Genomic DNA, 21,666 nt, shown 5'->3' with positions numbered 1-21,666 from the left:
TAATTGATTTGTGCCTCTCACTATATGCTGTTATGGAGAATTTTTGTATTTGTGTAAACACCATCAGCTTTAATTAGTTTTCAGCAACTTAAATTTATATGAATTCTATTAATTGCTATGGTTTCAAAGTGCAGATACTCAACTACTTTATTATAGTTTTTTTTTTTTTTTGACAAATTATGGGATGCAACTCTATATCTAGTGAGTGATTAGAACACTTAGATTTAGAAAACCTGGGATTTGTTTCTCTCTCTGGTTGTGAGTCTTACTCATTTGGGGAGTGGCACTTACTTCACCTGCTTTCTTGAGTTTAAAGTCAAAGCATGCAAGAACTAGAGAGATAGCTTAACAGTTAAGAGCACTAGCTGATCTTGCCAAGGACCTGGGACCTGAGTTTAGTTTTGAACACCCACATGGTGAAATCCAGTTTCAGGGGATCCAGTTTTCTCCTCACTTCCCCAGCCTCCTGCACATAAACTTCACACGCACGTGCGCACGCACGCACGAACGCGCGTGAAATCTTGGCCAGCCGTGGTGGCACTTGCCTTTAATCCACACACTTGGGAAGGCAGAGGCAGGTAGATCTTTGGGAGTTTGAGGCTAGCCTGGTCTACAGAAATCCTGCTGTCAAAAAAAGCCATATATAATTATAATAGGATAAAATAAAATTTAAAAATAAATATTTAAAAAATCATACAGTTAGAGTGATCAAAGCAAACAAACCTCACACAACAGGCACCTAATAGTTGAACGTGCAAGTGCCTAGCATTGCTAGAGGCAGTTTTCCTTAGGGACTCTCACAGTCAGCCGATGTGTTAGAGTTTGTTTTAAATGTTACGAGCATAGTTGAGGAAATTGCAGGGACTGACCAAAAGAGAACGCTTGAACAGGACGTTTGAGATTCAAAAGGAGCTAACTAGTCTTAGTACTCACAAAGCCTCGCCTTTACTAGATAGAAGAAAGAGCTGAAAACGATCTTCGGCTTTGCTTTCTCGAGTAGATATTCTGAGCATACTCAGCTACAGACCCAGCAGCGAGCTGTTGAGGAGGCAGTCCAGGTGAAGCTGAATGAGTTTGAACAGTGGAGAGCACAGTACCAGGCTGCATTCAGTAACTTGGAAGCCACCCAGCTTGCAAGTTTGCTTCAGGAGATAAGCACACAAATGGACCTTGGTATGTGAGCATGTGGGTTCTGTCTTAGTGTGTTTGAGAGGATGGGATTCTAAAATTTGAGTCTACTCGCAGTGACTACTGAGTTGTAATGGTGTCACTGGGACTGTCTTTACTACAAGGTCCTCCAAGCTATGTACCGGCAACAGCCTTTCTACAGAATGCTGGCCAAGCCCACCTCATCAGCCAGTGTGAGCAGCTGGAGGGGGAAGTCGGCGCCCTCCTGCAGCAGAGGCGTTCTGTGCTTCGTGGCTGTCTGGAACAGCTGCATCACTATGCAACTGTCGCCCTGCAGTATCCAAAAGCCATATTTCAGAAACATCGGATTGAACAGTGGAAGGCCTGGATGGAAGAGCTTATCTGCAACACCACTGTAGAGCGCTGCCAAGAACTCTATAGGAAGTAAGTCGAAAGCATCTCATTCTCTTCATTTCACTCAGGGAAGCTGGGTTGTATTGTGAGTTGCTGTCTTGCTTAGAGCTCCTTTCTACTGCTGTGATAAAGACCATAACCAAAAGCAACATGGGGAGGAAGTGGCTTATTTTATCCTAACATTTATAGTCCAACATGAAGGAAGTGAGTGTAGGAACTCAAAGCATGAACCAGGAGGCAGGAGCTGATGGAGACACTATGGAGGAAGACTGCTTACTGCCTTGCCTGCTCAACTTGTCTTTTGTTTTTGTTTTTCTAGACAGGGTTTCTCTGTATAGCCTTGCCTGTCCTAGACACATTAGCCTTGAACTCACAGAGATCCTTCTGCCTCCGCCTCCCGAGTGCTGGGATTACAGGGGTAGACCACCATACCCAGTGCCCGCGCCCCCCCCCCCCGCCCCCACCCCCTAAAAATGTGGTGTTAGGTTTTCACTATTAATGTCATGTTCAATCCATTCCAACAAGAAGGGCCTGCCCCACATCACCGTGGCCCACCGAGTCAGGACCCTGAGACCCCGAGGTAGGAGGAGGGTGACCTGTAGGGTTCTAGGCCCAGAGTTCCCAGGACTAGGGGCCAAAGGTGCCCGCTGCCCCAGAGACCCCTAAAGTGGGAATGGGTACTCACAGGGCAGAAATAGAAGTCCCCATTATCATGAAGCAAGGGGCTATGCAGCCCCAAGAATAGCGTCTATAAAGGCCAGCACTCCAGGTTTCCACATTTTTTTTTTTTAATGTAACTCATATATCTGCCCATGGGCTATGCTTGCCCCCCCCTGCCCCCCCCCCCCCCCATTTATCATTTATCAAGAAAATGCCCTGCAGCCTTGATTATAGGCAGTCTGATAGAGGCATTTTTCTCAGTTGAAGTTCTTCAAGAACCAAGTATGTCTAGGTTTGTGACAAGTTGATAAAAAGCAACCAACACAGTTGGATTTGTATTTGTATTTGTTTTTTCCTAAAAAAAAAATATTAATAAATGGAATTTGAATGAAGTGTGTGTTTGTTTGTGTTTTAAAGATTTCTTTATTTTTTATAGTTTTCTGCCCGCCACAAGACGGCACCAGATCTCACTGTAGAGGGTCGTGAGCCACCATGTGGTTGCTAGGAATTGAATTTGGGGCCTTTGTTGTTGTTGTGTTGTTTTAAGATTTATTTATTGATTATTTATACAGTGGTCTACATATACATCTGCAGGCCAGAAGAGGGCGTCAGGTTACAGTATAGATGGTTGTGAGCCACCATGTGGTTGCTGGGAATTGAACTCAGGATCTCTGGAAGAGCAGTCAGTGCTCTTAACTTCTGAGCCATCTCTCCAGCCTCCTTGTTTTTGTTTCTTTGAGACAGTCTGTCCTATATCAGCCTTCCAAGTAGCTGAAATTTCAGATTTGTACTATCAGCCCCAAATATTTTGGTTTGTAAGAGGATACTTACTGCAAGTTTGAAGCCAGCCTGTTACAGTAGGTAGACTGACTCAAACTACTAAAGGCTTGGATATAATCCAATATATATATATGTCATGTGCAAGGCTACGGCTTCCATTTCTGCAGTACTGCAGAGAGAAGAGGAGGGTATTAATGTGACTTGATTCAGGGTTTCTCTTACAAGATGCTGTTTCTCTTAATAAGTGTATACAGGTGTTGGCATGGTAGGATTGTTTTAAGGAAGTTATGTGTCATTGATTGTATCACTCAATAAACTGTCTTATGAAATAGCTTATGTTCTTTGAGACTTTATATGAAATGTAATTAATGATCTTTATTTTTTGAGGATAGAGTGCAATTTTCTCATTTTGAAGTGTGAATTTTATTTACAAGTAGGGGTATGTTAATATAAACAAACATCTGTTTTATTTTTTATAGATACGAAATGCAGTATGCTCCTCAGCCACCTCCAACAGTGTGTCAGTTCATCACTGCCACTGAAATGACTCTTCAGCGGTATGCAGCAGACATAAACAGCAGACTTATTAGACAAGTAGAACGCTTGAAACAAGAAGCCGTCACTGTACCAGTTTGTGAAGATCAGTTGAAAGAAATTGAGCGTTGCATTAAAGTTTTTCTTCATGAGAATGGAGAAGAGGGATCTCTCAGTCTAGCAAGTGTCATTATTTCTGCCCTTTGCACTCTTACACGGTGAGAACTAGTGCACTTGGTACTAGATCATCGTATTGTCCCCACCTTGTATGTTTTATTGCAATTCCAAATTTAAAATGCTATTAGTTTTGGCCTGCGTTAGAGTCCCTTTCTTTTAGATTTGAGGTCTTCTCTAGTCTATATGCATTTAATCATCTGTTTCCGTTGTCTACATAGACGCAACCTTATGATGGAAGGTGCAGCATCAAGTGCTGGGGAGCAGCTGGTTGATCTGACATCCCGAGACGGAGCCTGGTTTCTAGAGGAGCTGTGCAGTATGAGTGGAAATGTCACCTGCCTGGTGCAGTTACTGAAGCAGTGTCACCTGGTACCACAGGACCTGGACATTCCCAACCCAGTGGAAGCATCTGAAGCTGTTCATTTAGCCAATGGAGTGTACACATCCCTGCAGGTGAGCACACATGGTTCAGTTGGTAGAGTGCTTGCTTAGCATCATGAAGCCTGAGTTTGATCCCTAGAACCACATATGCAAGAGTGATGGTACATGCCTGGAATCCCAGTATGTGAGGAAGTAGTAGCAGGAAGATAAGAAAGTTCAAGGTCGGGCTGGAGAGATGGCTCAGCAGATAAGAGCACTGTCTGCTCCTCCAGAGGTCCTGAGTTAAATCCCCAGCAACCACGTGGTGGCTCACAACCATCTATACTGGAATCTGATGCCCTCTTCTGGCATTCAAGTGTATATCCAGATGGAGCACTGATACATAAAATAAATAAAAATTTAAAACATTAAAAAAAAAAAAGTTCAAGGCCATCTTCAGCTATGAGACCCAGTCTTAAAACAATAGCAAACAACCCTGCGGCAAAACATCATCAGGTGGTGTGGGTCTCTAGGAAGACATTGGCCCAAGTTTTCTAAGTCGAGGTTAGATATTAACATTATCTTGTTTATGTTCTTAAATCTGAAGAGCAATGTGATACTTGAATGTTACTTAAGCAGTCATTTAAAATGTTGCCATGGCTACATGGTGTGCATAAAGCAGAGTCTGGGGTGAAGTTTATGGTTATTTTGGCTGTAGAATATTGTTTAAGTAGTCATTTAAAGTAAGGATTGGAAGCTGGGCCTGATGGCATATACCTTTTAATCCCAGCACAAAAAGGATCTCAGTAGTTCAAGGCCAGCCTGGTCTACAAACTGAGTTCCAGGACAGCTAGGGCAGTTATATAGAGAAACCCTGTTCATAAACAAACAAACAAACTAACTAACTAACTAAATAAGTAAATAAATAAATAAGAGGGTTCTCAGAATGCTAACACATTTTTGTAGACTTTATACAATGGCTCTGAGACTTGGTTTTGCATAAGTTGTTACTTTTGAGATATACCGTTCTGTCTGGCCTGCATCTGGCTATGTTGCTTATGCTGGCCTTGAATTTCTGCCTCTTAGTCCCAAGGGCTAGGATTAAAGAAAGGTATGTACCACCATGCCCAACCAAACAGAATTTGGGTTTTTTGTTTGTTTTTAATTTGGGGCTTTTTGGAAGATAGGGTTTCTCTTTGTAGCCCTGGCTAGTCTGCAACTTGCCATGTAGTGCAAGCTACTCCCAAATTTATGGCAACCTTCAAACTTGCAGCAATCTCTCAGGCTCTGCCTTTGGAGTGTTAAGATTACAAGTGTGTGCCACCATGCCCTTTGTGAGTTGGTTTTAACTTATGAGACCGCATTATCAACTGTATAACTTACTTAAAGTTAGGAGAAGCATTAAAATATATATTCTTCTTTTTATAGGAATTAAATTCAAATTTCCGGCAAATAATATTCCCAGAAGCACTTAGATGTTTAATGAAGGGGGAGTGCACCTTAGAAAGTATGCTCCAAGAACTGGACAGTCTCATCGAGCAGACGACTGATGGCGTTCCTCTGCAGACTCTGGTGGAGGCGCTTCAAGCCTACTTACGAAACACAGCCATGGGGCTTGAAGAAGAAACTCATGCTCATTATATTGATGTTGCCAGGTAAATGTGCTAGCCAGCCATGTCCCGTTTCTGCAGAAAGAGATGACAGGTTAGCAGTGGTGACAAGTGCCTGTAATACCAGGACTTTGGAGACTAAAGAAGAAAAGAACATGGCCAGTTCAAGTCATCCAGTCTTAAAAAAGGAAAAGGTGGTGGGAACTAGGAGGTAGCCAGGAAATGAGATTCGGAACTCTAACCTAATTAAATTTAATTTTAATTTCTAGGGCAAATCTGATTACTGATAAATGCTTATACTTAAAAAAAAAAAAAAGTCCTTACTTCATAATGATTAAAGATTTGTTAGAAATCGTCTGCAGTCCTATGTAAGGTCATCTCTATTCTGATCTTAGTATCTCTAGTCTGACCTTAGTACATGCATTCTGTCCAGTTTATGACACGTCTATTATGCAGAATGCATGTCAATTTTCATATATTATGTAGTAATTTTTTAAATGTCATTTACATTTGTATAACATTTAAATCACATAAGTAGTTACTACACATTACTGTTAACTAAGCTGGAATCAGTCAACTTCCTAATGGAATTGGCACTAACTACCGATTTCTTAATAGAGGTTCTCAGAATGCTAACACATTTCTGTAGCCTTTATACAACAGCTCTGAGTCTTGGACTTTTATTCCCCAAACAGATTCTCCTTCAGGTGAGGATTTTAACAGCATTTTCTTTTTCTCTAGAATGCTACATGCTCAGTATGGTGAATTAATCCAACCAAGAAATGGTTCAGTTGATGAAACACCAAAAATGTCAGCTGGCCAGATGCTTTTGGTAGCATTTGATGGCATGTTTGCCCAAGTTGAAACTGCTTTTGGCTTATTAGTTGAGAAGGTAAACATTAACTTTGTTTTATGAAAAGTATAGTGCAGTAATCATTTAATGTGAACAGAGGAAAGTGAGCATTTCTTTTCATTTGCATAGTTAAACAAGATGGAAATTCCTGTTGCCTGGAGGAAGATTGACATTATTCGAGAAGCCAGAAGTACCCAAGTCAACTTTTTTGATGATGACAATCACCGTCAGGTGCTAGAAGAGATTTTCTTTTTAAAAAGACTACAGACAATTAAGGAGTTCTTCAGGCTCTGTGGCACCTTCTCTAAAACATTGTCAGGTAATGCTGGCACGCTGGCTGAGGCTGTGCCCATGGTACTCTAGAGGAGACCATGGGGAAGGAGGCTTAACTTCGCTGTGCGTTTGTGAACTCAAATAAGCAGTATTATCTGATCTTAATTGTTTAGGACGCACTTTAAGATTTTCCTTTTTCTAGGATCAAGTTCACTTGAAGATCAGAGTTCTGTGAATGGACCTGGACAGATTGTTAACGTGAAAGCCCTCTTTAGAAACTCTTGCTTCAGTGAAGACCAAATGGCCAAGCCTATCAAGGCCTTTACAGCCGACTTTGTAAGGCAGCTCTTGATAGGACTCCCAAACCAAGCCCTTGGACTCACACTGTGTAGCTTCATCAGTGCTCTGGGTGTAGACATCATTGCTCAGGTGGAGGCAAAGGACTTTGGTGCTGAAAGCAAAGTTTCTGTTGACGATCTGTGTAAGAAAGCTGTGGAGCACAACATCCAGGCCGGGAGGTTCTCACAGCTGGTCATGAACAGGGCCACTGTGCTAGCCAGCTCTTACGACACGGCCTGGAAGAAGCACGACCTGGTGCGCAGGCTGGAAACCAGCATCTCTTCCTGTAAGACAAGCCTGCAGCGGGTGCAGTTGCACATTGCCATGTTCCAGGTGAGCAGTTGGCTGTGTAATTTGATTTTCCTTATATAGTCTATGCATGACAATATAAAGAAAAAGATGTGAACTGTCTCAGCTGTGTCAAATCAAAGTAAATGTTTTTAAGAATTTTGTGTTTTCTTTGCAATTACTTATTGCTTTTTTTTTTTTTTTTAATGGAATGGAGTTTGTTTCATGTTTAAAGTTTTTTTTTTTTACTTTTCAGCAAGACTGCATAATAAGCATTTTATATATTTATGTATTAAGTAACAGTGAGTGTTGTTCTTGAAAATAGTTTGTAACAGTTGTATTTATTCAGGATGTAGGCAGGTCTGTGTCCTGTATTGTTGATTTTATAGTTAAATTTATCTCTAAATAGTTTTCACTGATGCTCTAAACATACAATGCGTAGCTTTGGGTCTAAGTAAATCTGCCTTTATTTTTGGAAACTTCTTAAAGAAGAAGCCTGTTTTATCATGTAAACACAGACTTTGGGATAAGATAGATTTAGATTCCAACCAAACCTGACATCCTGACTGTAGGTTGAGGGTGGTGTCCCTATGGAGGATGACTTTTGAGGGTCAGACAACAGTCTGAGGAAACTCAGGAATGGCTTTCTTAGGTATTCTTTAGTAAATGTAGGCTCTGGCATTGTCAACAAAGTTAAAGGCATTGGTGAATGTCAGTTTGTAGAATATGTTTTGCATAAACAGTGATTATTTATTTATTTGGTCAGTGGAACTGTATCTTCTTCTATTGACAGTTTTATTATCACTGTTTTCTTCATGTTAGGAAAAGTAATGCATTCAACTCTAATTACATTAATTGAATTTTAGTAGTCCCACTTCTCGCCCTTTGCCTGTGGATTGGAGTGTCTGGGTAATGCTTTGACTTCTGTAAATGCTTCATGATTTGAAATGCCACACCATTTGGATTTTATTCCTTTAAAAAATCATCAGTGTTGGGGCTGGGGCTGTCGCTCACTTGCAGTTGGCAGTACACGCACAAGGCCCAGGGTACCCAGCATGAACTGCGCTGAGTGTGCACTTGCTTAGACAAGAGATCAGAAATGAAGGTCATCTTTGGCTATATAGCAAGCTTGAGATCAGCATGGGCTACATGAGACCCTGTCTAAAATAATATTAATAATAATTAATGAAAAACCAAACACCAGCTGGGTGTGTTGGCGCATGCCTGTAGTCCAGCACTCGGGAGGCAGAGGCAGGCGGATCTCTGAGTTCAAGGCCAGCCTGGTCTACAAGGTAAGTCCAGGACAGCCAAGGATACATAGAGAAACCCTGCCTCAAAAAACCAAAAAAGAAAAGAAAGAAGGAAAAAAAAAAAAAAAAACCCCACCAAACACCAACAATTTAAATTAACAGAAATCCTTCTATTTTTAATTCTAGTTACAGTTTTAAGCTCTTAAGTTTAATATATAACTATTGGAATGTCATTTACTGGTACTATGAATTGAATCCAAGGCCTTACACATTATGTTAGGCATGTCACTAAACTAAACCTTGACTCCTGTAGAAATTGTAGCGTAAATGACCTTTGTGTCTCTGTTTAGTCTCCTTGCTAGACAGACAGACACACACACACCAAGTTTAAGGGGGTTGGTGGTGGTGTTTTGTTTTAAATCAAGCTGGTCTGGAACTTGTTAGCCTCCTGTCTCAGTGTAACAAGTACTGGGGTTGCAGGCTTTTTTTTTTTTTTTTTTAAACCAGACCTGAAAAGGTCAGTTGTTTTCTGGGGCATGTACACCAAGTGTAAGACTTTTACAGATCCTTTAAGAATTTCTATTTGGGGGAAAAAAAAAATTCCTATTTGAATGCCACATACCAGTGATCTGTGAAGCTTACCAGCGCTTTCCTCCATGTCAGGAAAATTTTCAGTTGGGTGTGGTATTTCTTGTATTCTCCCCAACTTATCGTCCCTTTAATTCAGCTTAATTTTCTGTCTTCTCCCAGTCCTACCTCATACTGCTCTTCCCTTGTTTATCTGAAGTTGTGTCCTGTTGGTGCTACATTCCATTTTTTCTTTACAACAGTGGCAACATGAAGACCTCCTTATCAACAGACCACAAGCCATGTCAGTCACCCCCCCTCGGTCTGCAATTCTGACCAGCATGAAGAAGAAACTGCATGCTCTCAGTCAGATTGAGACTTCAATTGGAACTGTTCAGGTATGTTTGACTGACTTCCTACTGGCACATTCGGTTTATAGAAGTAAGTGACTAGTGACATCTGTGCCTATGTTTGGCTTCTAAACCAAAGGAATGTAATACAATCCCTTTCCCTTTCCACTTCCATTTTTATTTTTAAGTTCTATTTATTTATTATTTATGCACTATTCTGTCTGCATGTGTGCCTGCAGGCCAGAAGAGGACACCAAATCTCATTATAGATGGTTGTGAGCCACCATGTGGTTGCTGGGAATTGAACTCAGGACCTTTGGAAGAACAACCAGTGCTCTTAACCTCTGAGCCATCTCTCCAGCCCCATTTTTATTTTTAAAAAGTTTGTTTTTATTGAAAATAAAGTCCTGCTGGGCAGTGGTAGCTCAGACCTTTAGTCTCAGCATTTGGGAGGTAGAAGCAGGTGGATCTATGTGAGTTCGAGGCCAACCTGGTCTACAGAGCGAGTTCCAGGACAGCCAGGGATACACAGAGAAACCCTCTCTTAAAAAGAAAGGAAGGAAAGAAAGAAGAAAGTCCTTTCATACCTTATATTCTTACCCCAGTTTTCTCTCCTCACCTCCTCCTAGAGCCTGTCCACTCTCCAAGGGCCAGGCACTGCTTTAGTGACAGTTTTACCTGACTTACCTGAAAGCTTGGTTGCTTTTTACTTCTGACCTGTTAAATATGTCCAAGGCTAGAGAACATGTTCCTAAACAATTATTATTGATTGTGTGCTTCCTGCTCTGCATTGAAAGCTAAATATTTAATTTTTTAAAAGAGAAATTGGTCTTGAAGCTGTAGGTTTGTGTGTATCCTTCATAACTCAGGTACTTGGTGACATTCTTTTGTGGTTATATAATTTAATAATACTTTATGGTTGAGCGTGGTGGCACATGCCTTTAATCCCAACACTCGGGAGGCAGAGACAGACAGATCTCTGCGAGTCCAGGACAGCCAAGACTACACAGAGAATTCCTATCTCAACCACCTCCCCTCCAGTAAAAACCAAATAAAAACAAAAACAAAAAACCATTATGAACTTCAATACCAACACAGTATTTTTAAATTAAAAATTTTTTTAAAGATTTATTTATTTATTATATATACATACTTTTGTTTTTTCGAGACGGTTTCTGTGTATCCTTGACTGTCCTGGACTCGATTTGTAGATCAGGCTGGCCTCGAACTCACAGCAATCCGCCTGCCTCTGCCTCCTGAGTGCTGGTATTAAAGTTGTGTGCCACCGTTGCTTGGCGTATACAGTGTTTGAAGTGAAACTTTTGATCTTAGTTCTTTGAAGTTGCCCTGTAGTCTGCCAACTGAGCTATGTTCCAACCATGTTTCCTTCCTTCCTTCCTTCCTTCCTTCCTTCCTTCCTTCCTTCCTTCCATTTAAGTTTTTGAGACAGGGTTTCTCTGTGTTCTGTGTAGCCCTGTACTTTTGAAGGCTGGCTTCAAATAAACAGAAGTCCATCTGCATTTGCCTCCTAAGTGCTGAGATTAAAGGTCTGTGCTACCATGCCTGGCTTCTTTCCTTTGTTTTTAAACTTTATTTTTCTTGTGGTAACGTTGAACATGGAAGCAACATACATCTCCATCAATGTTTTTATTTTTTTATTTTTTTGAAAGATTTATTTGTTATGTATACAGTGCTCTGCCTGCATATCTACCTGCACACCAGAAGAGGGCATTAGATCTCATTATAGATGGTTGTGCGCCACCATGTGGTTGCTGGGAATTGAACTCAGGACCTTTGGAAGAGCAGTCAGTGCTATTTAACCTTTGATCCATCTCTCCAGCCCCGTTTTTATTTTTATTTATTTATTTTTCTCCCTTTGGCATAGAGAAGACAGAGTCTTACCCTGTAGCCCAGGCTAACCTGGATGTGTTCATCAGCATTCGCAGTGCTGGAATTACAAGTGTGTCACCAACATACTGAGTCTGTATATAATTTTTAAAAAGCTGCTTAAAGAAAAACACTCAGGAAGGCAGAAGAAAGTGGATCTCTGTGAGTTCGAGGACAGCCTGGTTTACAAAGCGAGTCTGAGACAGCCAAGGCTACAAATAGAAAACCCTATCTTGAAAAACAAAACAAAACAAAAAAGTCTTATCTTTGCTTACCCAAACATCTTTGGCTCTTACATACTCAAATAAAATCAAGATGGATTCCAAAACAAAGGTGTTAGAGATGTTTTCTAAATGAAGCGTGCCCACCCAGCTGCTTCTGAATCTGCTCGTGCAATGCTTAACTGATACGGAGCGGGGAGTGTGGTAAGGCTCAAGGTTCTTGCTGGCTTTTACAGGAGAAACTAGCAGCCCTTGAAGCAAGCATTGAGCAGCGGCTGAAGTGGGCAGGTGGTGCAAACCCTGCACTGGCACCAGTACTACAAGATTTTGAAGCAACAATAGCTGAAAGAAGGAATCTTGTCCTCAAAGAGAGCCAGAGAGCTAACCAGGTACTACATCCTGTTCCTATCATGAAACCATTTGAATTTTGTCTTTAGGTACTTTTGGCTATCTTAGATCTAGTAAATATTGACAAAAATTAAAATACGCACTTATAGCCTTACTTGGTGTGTTTTCTCAGAGTCATATGTTCTCGGGACCAGTTCTAATTCACATTCTAGAAGTGTGTAGCAGTGGTGTTTTTCACATAATTAGTCTTCCCCACCCCATTGTGAGTTCTCTCTTCACAGGTCACTTTTCTCTGCAGCAATATCATTCATTTTGAAAGTCTACGAACAAGAACTGCAGAAGCCTTAAGCCTGGATGCTTCCTTATTTGAACTAATCAAACGGTGTCAGCAGATGTGTTCATTTGCATCACAGTTCAACAGTTCAGTTTCTGAGCTAGAGCTTCGTTTATTACAGAGAGTGGTGAGTCTTGTGGGAGCAACTAACTGCTAGTGTTTAAAATGAGTAGGCCAGAAACCTAAATTAAAGTTATGTTATTGAAGGCTGTACCTATGTAACAAATTGTTACAGGGATGCAGTGATAATTAAATCTTGTTTTTAGCTTCCATGGAACTTAACTGTTCACTAATATGTTGAATGAAAAAGATGCTTATGGCTTATGTGTAAGTTCTGAAGGGGAGAAAGTGCCTAGCATTGTGTGCCGTGTGCTGTGAGAGTGGAATGAACTGGATTGAGGTGGATGCTAGAAAGGCGAAGATCAGCCTGAACGTACCAAGTTAGTGCACTCAGTGTCCTCCCTGAGTGTTTTATTTAGACTGTTTTAGGGGAGTTCTATCTTCATTTCAGAGAGGAATTTAGGCTAAGTTTAAGGACCTGGTTTTAGATACTTGTCATTCCAGTTGTATTACTGGTTTTACATTTCAAGCATTTATGTTCTGTATGATTATGCAGAAAAATGAGAATTCTTGATGTAGGCCTGAAATTGTTAAGTATAATGCCTTCTAAATATCATCAACTGATACACAGGGCCTACAATGGAGTTTGTATCTCTTGCTAATGGTAGCAGTAGAACTTATTCACTTATTCTAACTGAATTAATGCTTATTGTGTTTAGGACACAACTCTTGAACATCCTATTGGCAGTTCTGAGTGGCTTCTGTCAGCTCATAAACAGTTGACCCAAGATATGTCCACCCAAAGGGCTGTTCAGACAGAGAAGGAACAACAGATAGAGACCATCTGTGAGACCATCCAGAGCCTAGTAGACAGCGTAAAAACTGTGCTCACAGGTCACAACCGGCAGCTTGGAGATGTAAAGCATCTCCTGAAAGCCATGGCTAAGGTAATGCATCCCACTGGCGTGGTTTCCTATCTTAAGACATAAGCTTTATGGAAAGATGTGACACTTCTTAATTTACATTTTGTAATTTGTTTGTAACTGCATCAAAATGTATTTTCATTAACTTAATTTTTAAAGCAGACGTTCTGATTTTTATACAGAATCTGAGGCTTACATTGGTTAACTTAGTGTTGTGGAGCAGGTATTTTGGTTTTCAGTCTTTTCTTCTCCACCTTATCTCCAAACATACATAGCTTGCCTCCAAAGTTAGTGAACTACCGCACCCTACTCAGTCTGGTTAATAAGGAGGTCCATTCCCAGAAAAGGCTAAGTTACTTCATTATAACTTAGTTAGGGCATTAGTTTTGGTATTTCTTTTTATTTGGTGCTGTAAGCAAAGACCTTATTAGAAAGAAAAAAAGAAAACTGACCTGTAGTCAGCAGATCAAACACAATGACAGTTAGATCATAAGCACTTCTTAATCAAGAGGTGACTACCAGCTGGGCGTGGTGGCGCACGCCTTTAATCCCAGCACTCGGGAGGCAGAGGCAGGCGGATCGCTGTGAGTTTGAGGCAAGCCTGGTCTACAAAGTGAGTCCAGGATGGCCCCCCCCCCCCAAAAAAAAAAAAAAAAGACTGCCTTGAGAGGAATTGCTGGAACAAACAAGACTGTTCCTAATGGCTTATGCGTTGGTGACAGGATGAAGAGGCTGCTCTAGCAGATGCTGAAGATATCCCCTATGAGAGCAGTGTCAGGCAGTTCCTGGCTGAATATAAATCATGGCAAGACAACATTCAGACGGTTTTGTTCACATTAGTCCAGGCCATGGGTCAGGTTCGAAGTCAAGAACATGTTGAAATGTTACAGGAAATCACTCCCACCTTAAAAGAACTGAAGACACAAAGCCAGAGGTAAGAATGCTTTCTAGCTGACTTCCATGAAGTAGAAGCAAAGCATGAGAAGTGTGTGTCTTGTGATTTTTATTTCCAGTTTTGCTAATGTATTTGTAAATAGCTATGTGGTAAAACATTCCGTAAATAAATATTTCACAAATTTTGTATTTCAGTATCTATAATAATTTAGTGAGTTTTGCATCACCCTTAGTCACCGACGCAGCAAACGAGTGTTCAAGTCCAACATCATCTGCTCCTTACCAGCCATCTTTTGCTGCAGGTATGAAAGAGGCCGGATCTTGATGTGTTGACAGTTTATATACACAGGTTTAGGAGTTCAGTTATGGGTGAAAGTTTATTGTGTTTATAGTCACTGCATTATTAAAAGAACTTAGCAAGATAATAGAAATACCTGTATTTAAATACTCTTTAAAAGTTTAACTTAGCTAGGTGGTGGCGGTGGTGGCAGTGCACACCTTTAATCCTAGGTAGACACAGGGGGATCTCTTGAGTTCAAGGCCAGCCTGGTCTACAGAGCAAGTTCTGGGACAGCCAAGGCTACACAGAGAAACCCCATCTCAGAAAAACAAAGAGCCAGGCATGGTGGTGCATGCTTCTAATGCCTATGCTACTGCCTGCACTGGGGAGAGTGAGACAGGAGGATTGTGAGTTTAAGGTAAGCCTGGGCTAATAGTTAAGACTGTCTCCAAAAAATTAAACAAACAAAGGAACCAGGGAGATGGTTAAGAGTGCTTGCCAGTCTTGCAGAAGACTGAATTCAGTTTCTAACTTCACCTCCAAGAGATCTGATGCCTTCATTGGGCAACCCCCCCCCCCCACACACACACACACGGAGGGAGGGAAGAAGAGAAAAAAATGAAATAAAATCTTTAAAATAAACCAACCCCTCCCCCCATATCAGCAAATTGGGTGAGATTTAATATTGTTTTGTATTTAAAATGGATGGATTAATTTCACTTATAAAGAATAAGTAATGTCAAGCATGGTGGTGCATACCTGTAATCCTAGTACTTGGGAAGCCAAAACAGAAGGCTTATAAGTTGGGCCTAAATAATCTCAAATTCCCTTCCCTCCCACCCTCCCTCCCTCCCTCCCTTATTTATTCATTTATTTATTTGTCAGTTTGTTTTAAGATGACATCTCTACATAACTCTGGCTGTCCTTGCACACTCTAGGTAGACCAAGATAGCCTTGAACATACAGATATTATCCACCTTCCTCTGGCTCCCTATATTTTAAGACATCTGCCACATGCCCAGCTTTACACTTTTAATTTTATAATTTAAAATTTTATTTTTGTTGGGGCCTTTAGAATGTTAGAGTAACAATAGAAAAATCTTTTTGCAGTCTTCCACTCCAAATTAAGGCATGAAAACTACATATTTATATGATTATTTATCATAGATTCCTGAGTCTTGAAGGCAGGAGTGTGATGCAGTTAGTGTTGAATGCTCAATTTCTCCTTCTGTGGTGTTGGGCAATTGTGGGTCTCTGTTAATTAACCATTTACTTCAAGACAGTGCTTTGCTGCTACTGTTGAGTGATGATTGATCTAGGTCTCTGTTATGTGTGGAGGCTATGGCATTCCTGGGGAGCCATTCTGTAGTTACCAGAGAGTTGCCTAGGAATTGAGCTTGTCTGGAAGAAATGATTGATTTAGAAAGGTGATGAGGAAACTCCTCCCCCCCTTAAGATATTTAAATGTAATGTTTGAATGTTTTGCCTTCATTGTGCACCGTATAGGTGCTTGTACCCCCAGAGGTCAGAAGACGGCATCTCAGATATCCTGGAGTTCCATTTACCAGTGTTTGTAAGCCATCATGTGGGTAGATCGCCTGCCTCTGCCTCTCAAGTGCTGGGATTAAATGTGTGCACTGCCACTGCCCAGCCTTATCTCCCGAATTTTTAAGGAACATTTTTTGTGATGGGTTAGTGTCTGTCTGTCTCTGTGTCTCCCCCACCCCCTATGTGCATTCCAACGTTCAATCTTGAATGTCGTTCACCTTTTTTTTTTCCCTAAAGAATTTATTTTTGTATATACGGATGTTTGTTCCTGCAGTGCCCAGGGAGGCAGGGAGAAAGTGTTGGATTCTCTGGAGCTGGAGTTACAGATAGTTGTGAGCTGCCATGTAGTGCTGGGAATTGAGCTGTTGTCCTCTGGAACAGCAGCCTGTGCATTTAACTGCTGAGCCATCTCTCCAGTTCCCTACAAGACAAGGTCTCTCACTGGCACCTGGAGCTCACAGATTGGCTGACCAATGAGCCTTGAAAATCCACTTGTCACAGCTTCTCTGCACTGTAATTACAAGTACACCTGGCCTTTTATTCCCTAACTGAAGCATTGCTTATCAATGTTTGTATTTTATCATTGCATAGTGAAGGTGCTTATGTTGTACAAATTCATATATTGAGAGTCCCACTCTTGAGGCTTGCTTTTTTAGAAAGATAATTGTTAAGTCAAGGGATAAGGACTTTTTGTTTTTCTAGACAGGGTTTTTCTGTGTATCTCTGGCTGTCCTGGAACTTGCTCTATAGACGAGGCTAGCCTCAAATTCAGAGATCTGCTTGCCTCTACCTCCCAAGTACTAGAATTAAAGGCATGAATCACCACCCCGGGATAAGGACTTTTAACATTATAAAATCAAGTTCGTTTTCAAGGATAAGTATTGTGGAATACTTGTTACCAGCCATATGCCACCATTCCTCACCCCCAATTTCTATTCATGTGCAAATTGGGCCACCTTTTTTCCCCCCTCTTTAGCGGTCCGGAGTAACACTGGCCAGAAGACTCAGCCTGATGTTATGTCTCAGAATGCTAAAAAACTGATTCAGAAAAATCTGGCTACATCAGCAGATACTCCACCAAGCACCATCCCAGGGACTGGCAAGAGCATCGCTTGTAGTCCCAAAAAGGCTGTCAGAGACCCTAAAACTGGGAAAGGTAATCAGTTAGAGTATGGATGCCTTATAACTGTATAATACACAAAGATTGGTTTGACTTACATGTGTCGTTGTTTCATAGCTGTGCAAGAGAGAAACTCCTATGCAGTGAGTGTATGGAAGAGAGTGAAAGCCAAGCTAGAGGGCCGAGATGTTGATCCAAATAGGAGGATGTCAGTTGCTGAGCAGGTGACTATTTTTTAAGCTTAAGCTATGTAATAATGCTGCTGGTAGGTTCAAGGATATCATTTATCCATTTTCTTATTTTATCAAGAAATACATAGGCCCTTGGCCTAGCAGATTGGCTCAGTGGGTAAGGGCACTTGCCACAAAGCCTGACAACCTAAGTTCAATCTCCAGATTCATCTAGTAGAATAAGTATTGCCAACTCAATCAATTTGTCCTCTCACTTTCATATGCGTGTGCATAGACCCACACCCACACAGAATGTATGTTAATAAAAAGGTAAATCAGCCCTTACCCCTTCATTTAGGAGTCAGAAGGTTATTAGGAAGACTGCTTTGCAGTTGTCAAAGGCTCACTACTTAGTATTTTCCTTTCAGGTAGCCTCTTCCATAGAAATTTAAGCTATATGACTACTTTAATCATCCAATAAACTCAACTTAATTCTCACTTTAAAGATTCTGAAAGTTTCAGATGAAGGGAGGATGACAGGTTTTGGAGGCATAAACCCCTCACCCACCACCCACCCCCGCCCCGTTTCTCTGTGTAGCCCTGGCTCTCCTGGACTCACTTTGTACACCAGGCTGGCCTTGAACTCACAGTGATCCACCTGCTTCTGTCTCCCAAATGCTGAGATTACAGGTGCACGCCACTGTGCCTGGCTAAGGTGTACACTGTTTGTATGTTTTTTTTGGCCAGAGTTTCCTCCTGTTATTAGTTTTGTCTGTATGGCACCCCCCCCCCCCCCAATCCACTGAGTTATTGGACTCCCAGCTGTTTATTTTGCGAAATGTTTGATGTCTCAGAAAAGTTGTAGGGAATGCCATACTTTTTGCTTAAACTAGCCACTTCTTGCCCATTTGCATCATTGCTTTGTTCTAAGTGGAACATTTCATGGCATAACCCTGAGAGCAAATGGTGGTGAGGGGTAGATAGGCTTCTTATGATCCCTAAGGTTCTGAGGGTTCTGGGTTTCCTAAAACCCCCTGCCTGTGATGGTCATATAGAGTGCTGCTTCTTTCCACCAGCGTGCTTGCTCTTCCTTTGGGTGATTCAGTTGACTAGAAATTTACTCTTAAGACAACTCATGCAATTTGTATATGAGCTGTGACCTTTCAAGTTCTCAGTGATTTTTCAATTCTGTCCTACCTATGTTCACAGGTTGACTATGTCATTAAGGAAGCAACTAATCTAGATAACTTGGCTCAGCTGTATGAAGGTTGGACAGCCTGGGTGTGAATGGCAACACAGTAGATGAGTCTGGTTAAGCGAGGTCAGACATCCACCAGAATCAACTCAGCCTCAGGCATCCAGAGCCACATCACAGTCGGTGGTGATGCAACTGGGGGCTTACTCTGAGGAAACCTAGGAAATCTCGGTGTACTAGGAAGTGAATCCTGCAGGACAGCTGCACTCAGGGATACGCCCAACACCATGGCCAGGGTCAAAGGTGAAGAAAGCAAGCTCACTGCCTGCACACGGAGATTGTCTTTCTGCCACAGAACAGCTGCAAACGTGTCAGGAGGTTAGCTGAGAAAGAAATCGGGCTGCTGCGGAGCACAGAGTGACTTGGAACTCCATTCCACCTGACCCTGTGTGAACAATCCAGGAAAACAAACCCGCTCAGAAACAGAGAGAACTGGGGCCGCGAAGAATTCACAGCCACGGAAGAGGTGATGCATTCAGAATCTCAAGAAACGTTTGCCGCTCGGCAACAGTACTGGTTGGGTTGACCAGTTAAGTACCAAAAGGCTATGCTGTATGAATTTTAGAAGTGTACTGAGAAAATGGAGAGCAGTGTAACAGACACACTACAATGGAAGAAATGACTTCTGAAATGAAGGGAAAAGCACCCATGAATCCCACTCCTTCCCATCGCTTACCTGTTTCCCCGCTCCCTATTGACCTGCTCTGGTAGATTAGCCAGTGTCAAACACACTTTTATTTCAATCCTTACACTTCATAAACTTTTGTCTCCTCCACACTGTTACCATATTTGGAGACAGAAACAGGAGCTTCTCCAAATCCAGTGAAAACATGGAAAATTCAAAGGATTGTTTAAAGGTGTGATCATCACATACAAGATGTAACTGGTTATTTCAGTCATATCTGTGACTCTTATCATGTACAGTTCAGAATTGTCACTGTGCATCCGAACGTGATGAGTCTTAACAGACACTGATTTCATGTGCACTCCCCTCTGCTTACAGTGTGCATTTTTTGGAGGTCATTCAAATTTTCCTTCTTCTGTGATTGCTGTAGTTTCTTTCATAGAAAGTAGCTGATCTGATGTAATCTTTTACCTTTTAAACAACCAGGATAGAGAACCTATTGGAGTTTGCATTGTTGATGACAGGTTCACAATAAAGTGATGTTCTGGTGGAGGTAGAGTGAAATGTTTTTTAATTCAGTTTTCTCATTGATACTTTTAATTTACGAAGTGTAATTTTCTTTTATGTTTCAGGGTGTAAATTAAAGGTTTGCCTGCCATTTGGGGGTTTGCTAGTGCTGCCCACCAACACCTCTGAGCGCGGTGGGCAGTCTGTGAGGGGCTTGTTTGCCTTCTGCATCTTTTCATGGCTTGCTGTTTGTTGAGTGATGAGCCTAGTGAGTCACGATCAAGGCACCCTTCAGTTTAGCATTTTCAGTACTCACTGCTGATCCTCAACAGACGTCCAGACTAGAATAGAGCTAAAAATCAAGTATCAGCAGAGTAGCACACAGTATTTTAAGTCCGATTTCCCTACATTTTAGCAACTAATGTGGTGGCTACTTATCTTCGCTAGCCTCTACACACAAGCCTCAAGGGCCCTGTGGAAGCACTCCGTGTGGCTCTGGGCTCTTCTCTAAAAGCTACGAGTTGAATTCTAATCCTTACAGGATGGATGCCATTGTTAAGTCAGCACTTTCTTAATTATGAGTGTTGGAAGATGCTGTTTTCAGTTTCCACGTGTCCAATGACAAGGAATCTAGCACGTTGCATTTGATTTTGAGCCTTATTTTTACAAAACACCCTAGTTGGAATATTAATGCTGTTCCTGTGTTTTGCATGCTGCTTTCTTCCCTAGAGGCATGGAGGGCAACTGTACTTGGTAACTTTTGTTCTCTCGTAATATGTCATTTTCAGCCATTCTTCATGCCAGGAAGAACTTTTGTCACGATGATAAAACCAGCTGAAACTTCTTTGTCCCTGTGGGTAGGTTGTGGTAGTGGTCAGAATGGCTTCTGCTTTGGTAATAGGTGACATTTATTCTCTAGGAGTTTCAGGCATCACAAGTACCTGGCATCTTAATCCAAACAAAAATAAGACAACTTAGAAAAAAAAGAAGGAAAAAAAAACCAAAACCAAAAATAAAAATGTGCCTCTGGTGAAGTATCCTATTTTTTTTTTTCTTTTAAATTGGTCATGAGAGAAAAAGTAATGCATGATTATAGGGCAGATAAGAGCAACCAAGGATTTCAAAGCTTGCTGCTTACTGCACTCTAGATAAAACCCTCATTTGTATGGTTTGGCTTCCTGTGCAAATTAGCCTTGCAAGCTGAACTTTTATAAGGAGCCTCCAGTGGAAAAACAGGGCCCATGGGGGACTGTCTTATGAAATCATGTAGAGTGCTGTAGTTTTGAAGTCATACTTTTTTTTTGGTGACAAAATACCTGTGGAAAACCAGGGATATTTTCTGTTTTTCCCTAACCCTTTCTCACCTTACTCTCCTCTACTCCCTCTTTCTGTCTTCCTTTGCTCCACTCTTTAGAGTCCAGGGGGTGCAGAGCAACCATGCAGGCAACCTCTTCTGTTTCAGGTTACCCTCGAAACTGAAATGCATTGCAGTTAGTGTCTCTAGTTAGGTAGCCCTCCAACCCCAAGTGGCTTCCTAACAAGCCGAAGCCTCGTACTTAGGAAGCTGTTTGTTTCTTTACCAAAGTGTCTTGTTTCTGTTTCTGGTCATGCCTGATTACACAGTTTGCTAGATGATTTCTTTTGACACTGGTGGTGAATTCTTTTGAGGTGTGAGATTTCTGTGTGAAACTGATAGGTTTTGATCTACTTTCTTAAATAGCTGATTGAGAGCTCACATACCAAGTTCAGGGTGAGAACTTGTAATACAAAGGAAAAACTCCCTTCACTTTGCCCTTAACACTTGCCTCTGTTACCTAAGCTTCGGTAGTTTTAATATCATCTAAGGTTTGGTGTTGTCTGCATTGTTTTTTGTTCTAAATGTGGTTGTTCCAATGTGTGAAATTTAAGGAA

General features: G+C 41.4%; 1 protein-coding gene across 3 annotated transcripts in view; it reads left to right on the top strand.

The window, feature by feature from the left end:
• The window catches only part of Smg1 (SMG1 nonsense mediated mRNA decay associated PI3K related kinase), a 102,763-nt gene extending 82,023 nt beyond the window's left edge, over window positions 1-20,740 (top strand). For all 3 annotated transcript variants that reach the window (XM_051149280.1, XM_051149281.1, XM_051149282.1), the window contains 17 exons: window positions 1,001-1,173; window positions 1,293-1,572; window positions 3,462-3,734; window positions 3,912-4,146; window positions 5,482-5,708; window positions 6,405-6,555; window positions 6,646-6,835; window positions 6,992-7,461; window positions 9,497-9,631; window positions 11,928-12,080; window positions 12,321-12,500; window positions 13,153-13,380; window positions 14,079-14,290; window positions 14,446-14,552; window positions 17,055-17,234; window positions 17,316-17,422; window positions 18,578-20,740. In XM_051149280.1, the coding sequence (XP_051005237.1) occupies window positions 1,001-1,173; window positions 1,293-1,572; window positions 3,462-3,734; window positions 3,912-4,146; window positions 5,482-5,708; window positions 6,405-6,555; window positions 6,646-6,835; window positions 6,992-7,461; window positions 9,497-9,631; window positions 11,928-12,080; window positions 12,321-12,500; window positions 13,153-13,380; window positions 14,079-14,290; window positions 14,446-14,552; window positions 17,055-17,234; window positions 17,316-17,422; window positions 18,578-18,655 (3,379 nt within the window). In that variant the 3' untranslated portion in view covers window positions 18,656-20,740. The remainder of the gene's footprint in view (window positions 1-1,000; window positions 1,174-1,292; window positions 1,573-3,461; window positions 3,735-3,911; window positions 4,147-5,481; window positions 5,709-6,404; window positions 6,556-6,645; window positions 6,836-6,991; window positions 7,462-9,496; window positions 9,632-11,927; window positions 12,081-12,320; window positions 12,501-13,152; window positions 13,381-14,078; window positions 14,291-14,445; window positions 14,553-17,054; window positions 17,235-17,315; window positions 17,423-18,577) is intronic.
• The last annotated feature ends 926 nt before the right edge of the window (window positions 20,741-21,666 follow it).

Source organism: Acomys russatus, chromosome 7 (assembly GCF_903995435.1).
Source record: "Acomys russatus chromosome 7, mAcoRus1.1, whole genome shotgun sequence".
Classification (NCBI taxonomy): Eukaryota; Metazoa; Chordata; class Mammalia; order Rodentia; family Muridae; genus Acomys; species Acomys russatus.
The sequence above is the reverse complement of the archived record's forward strand: the minus strand, read 5'-3'. Positions and strand labels throughout refer to the sequence as shown.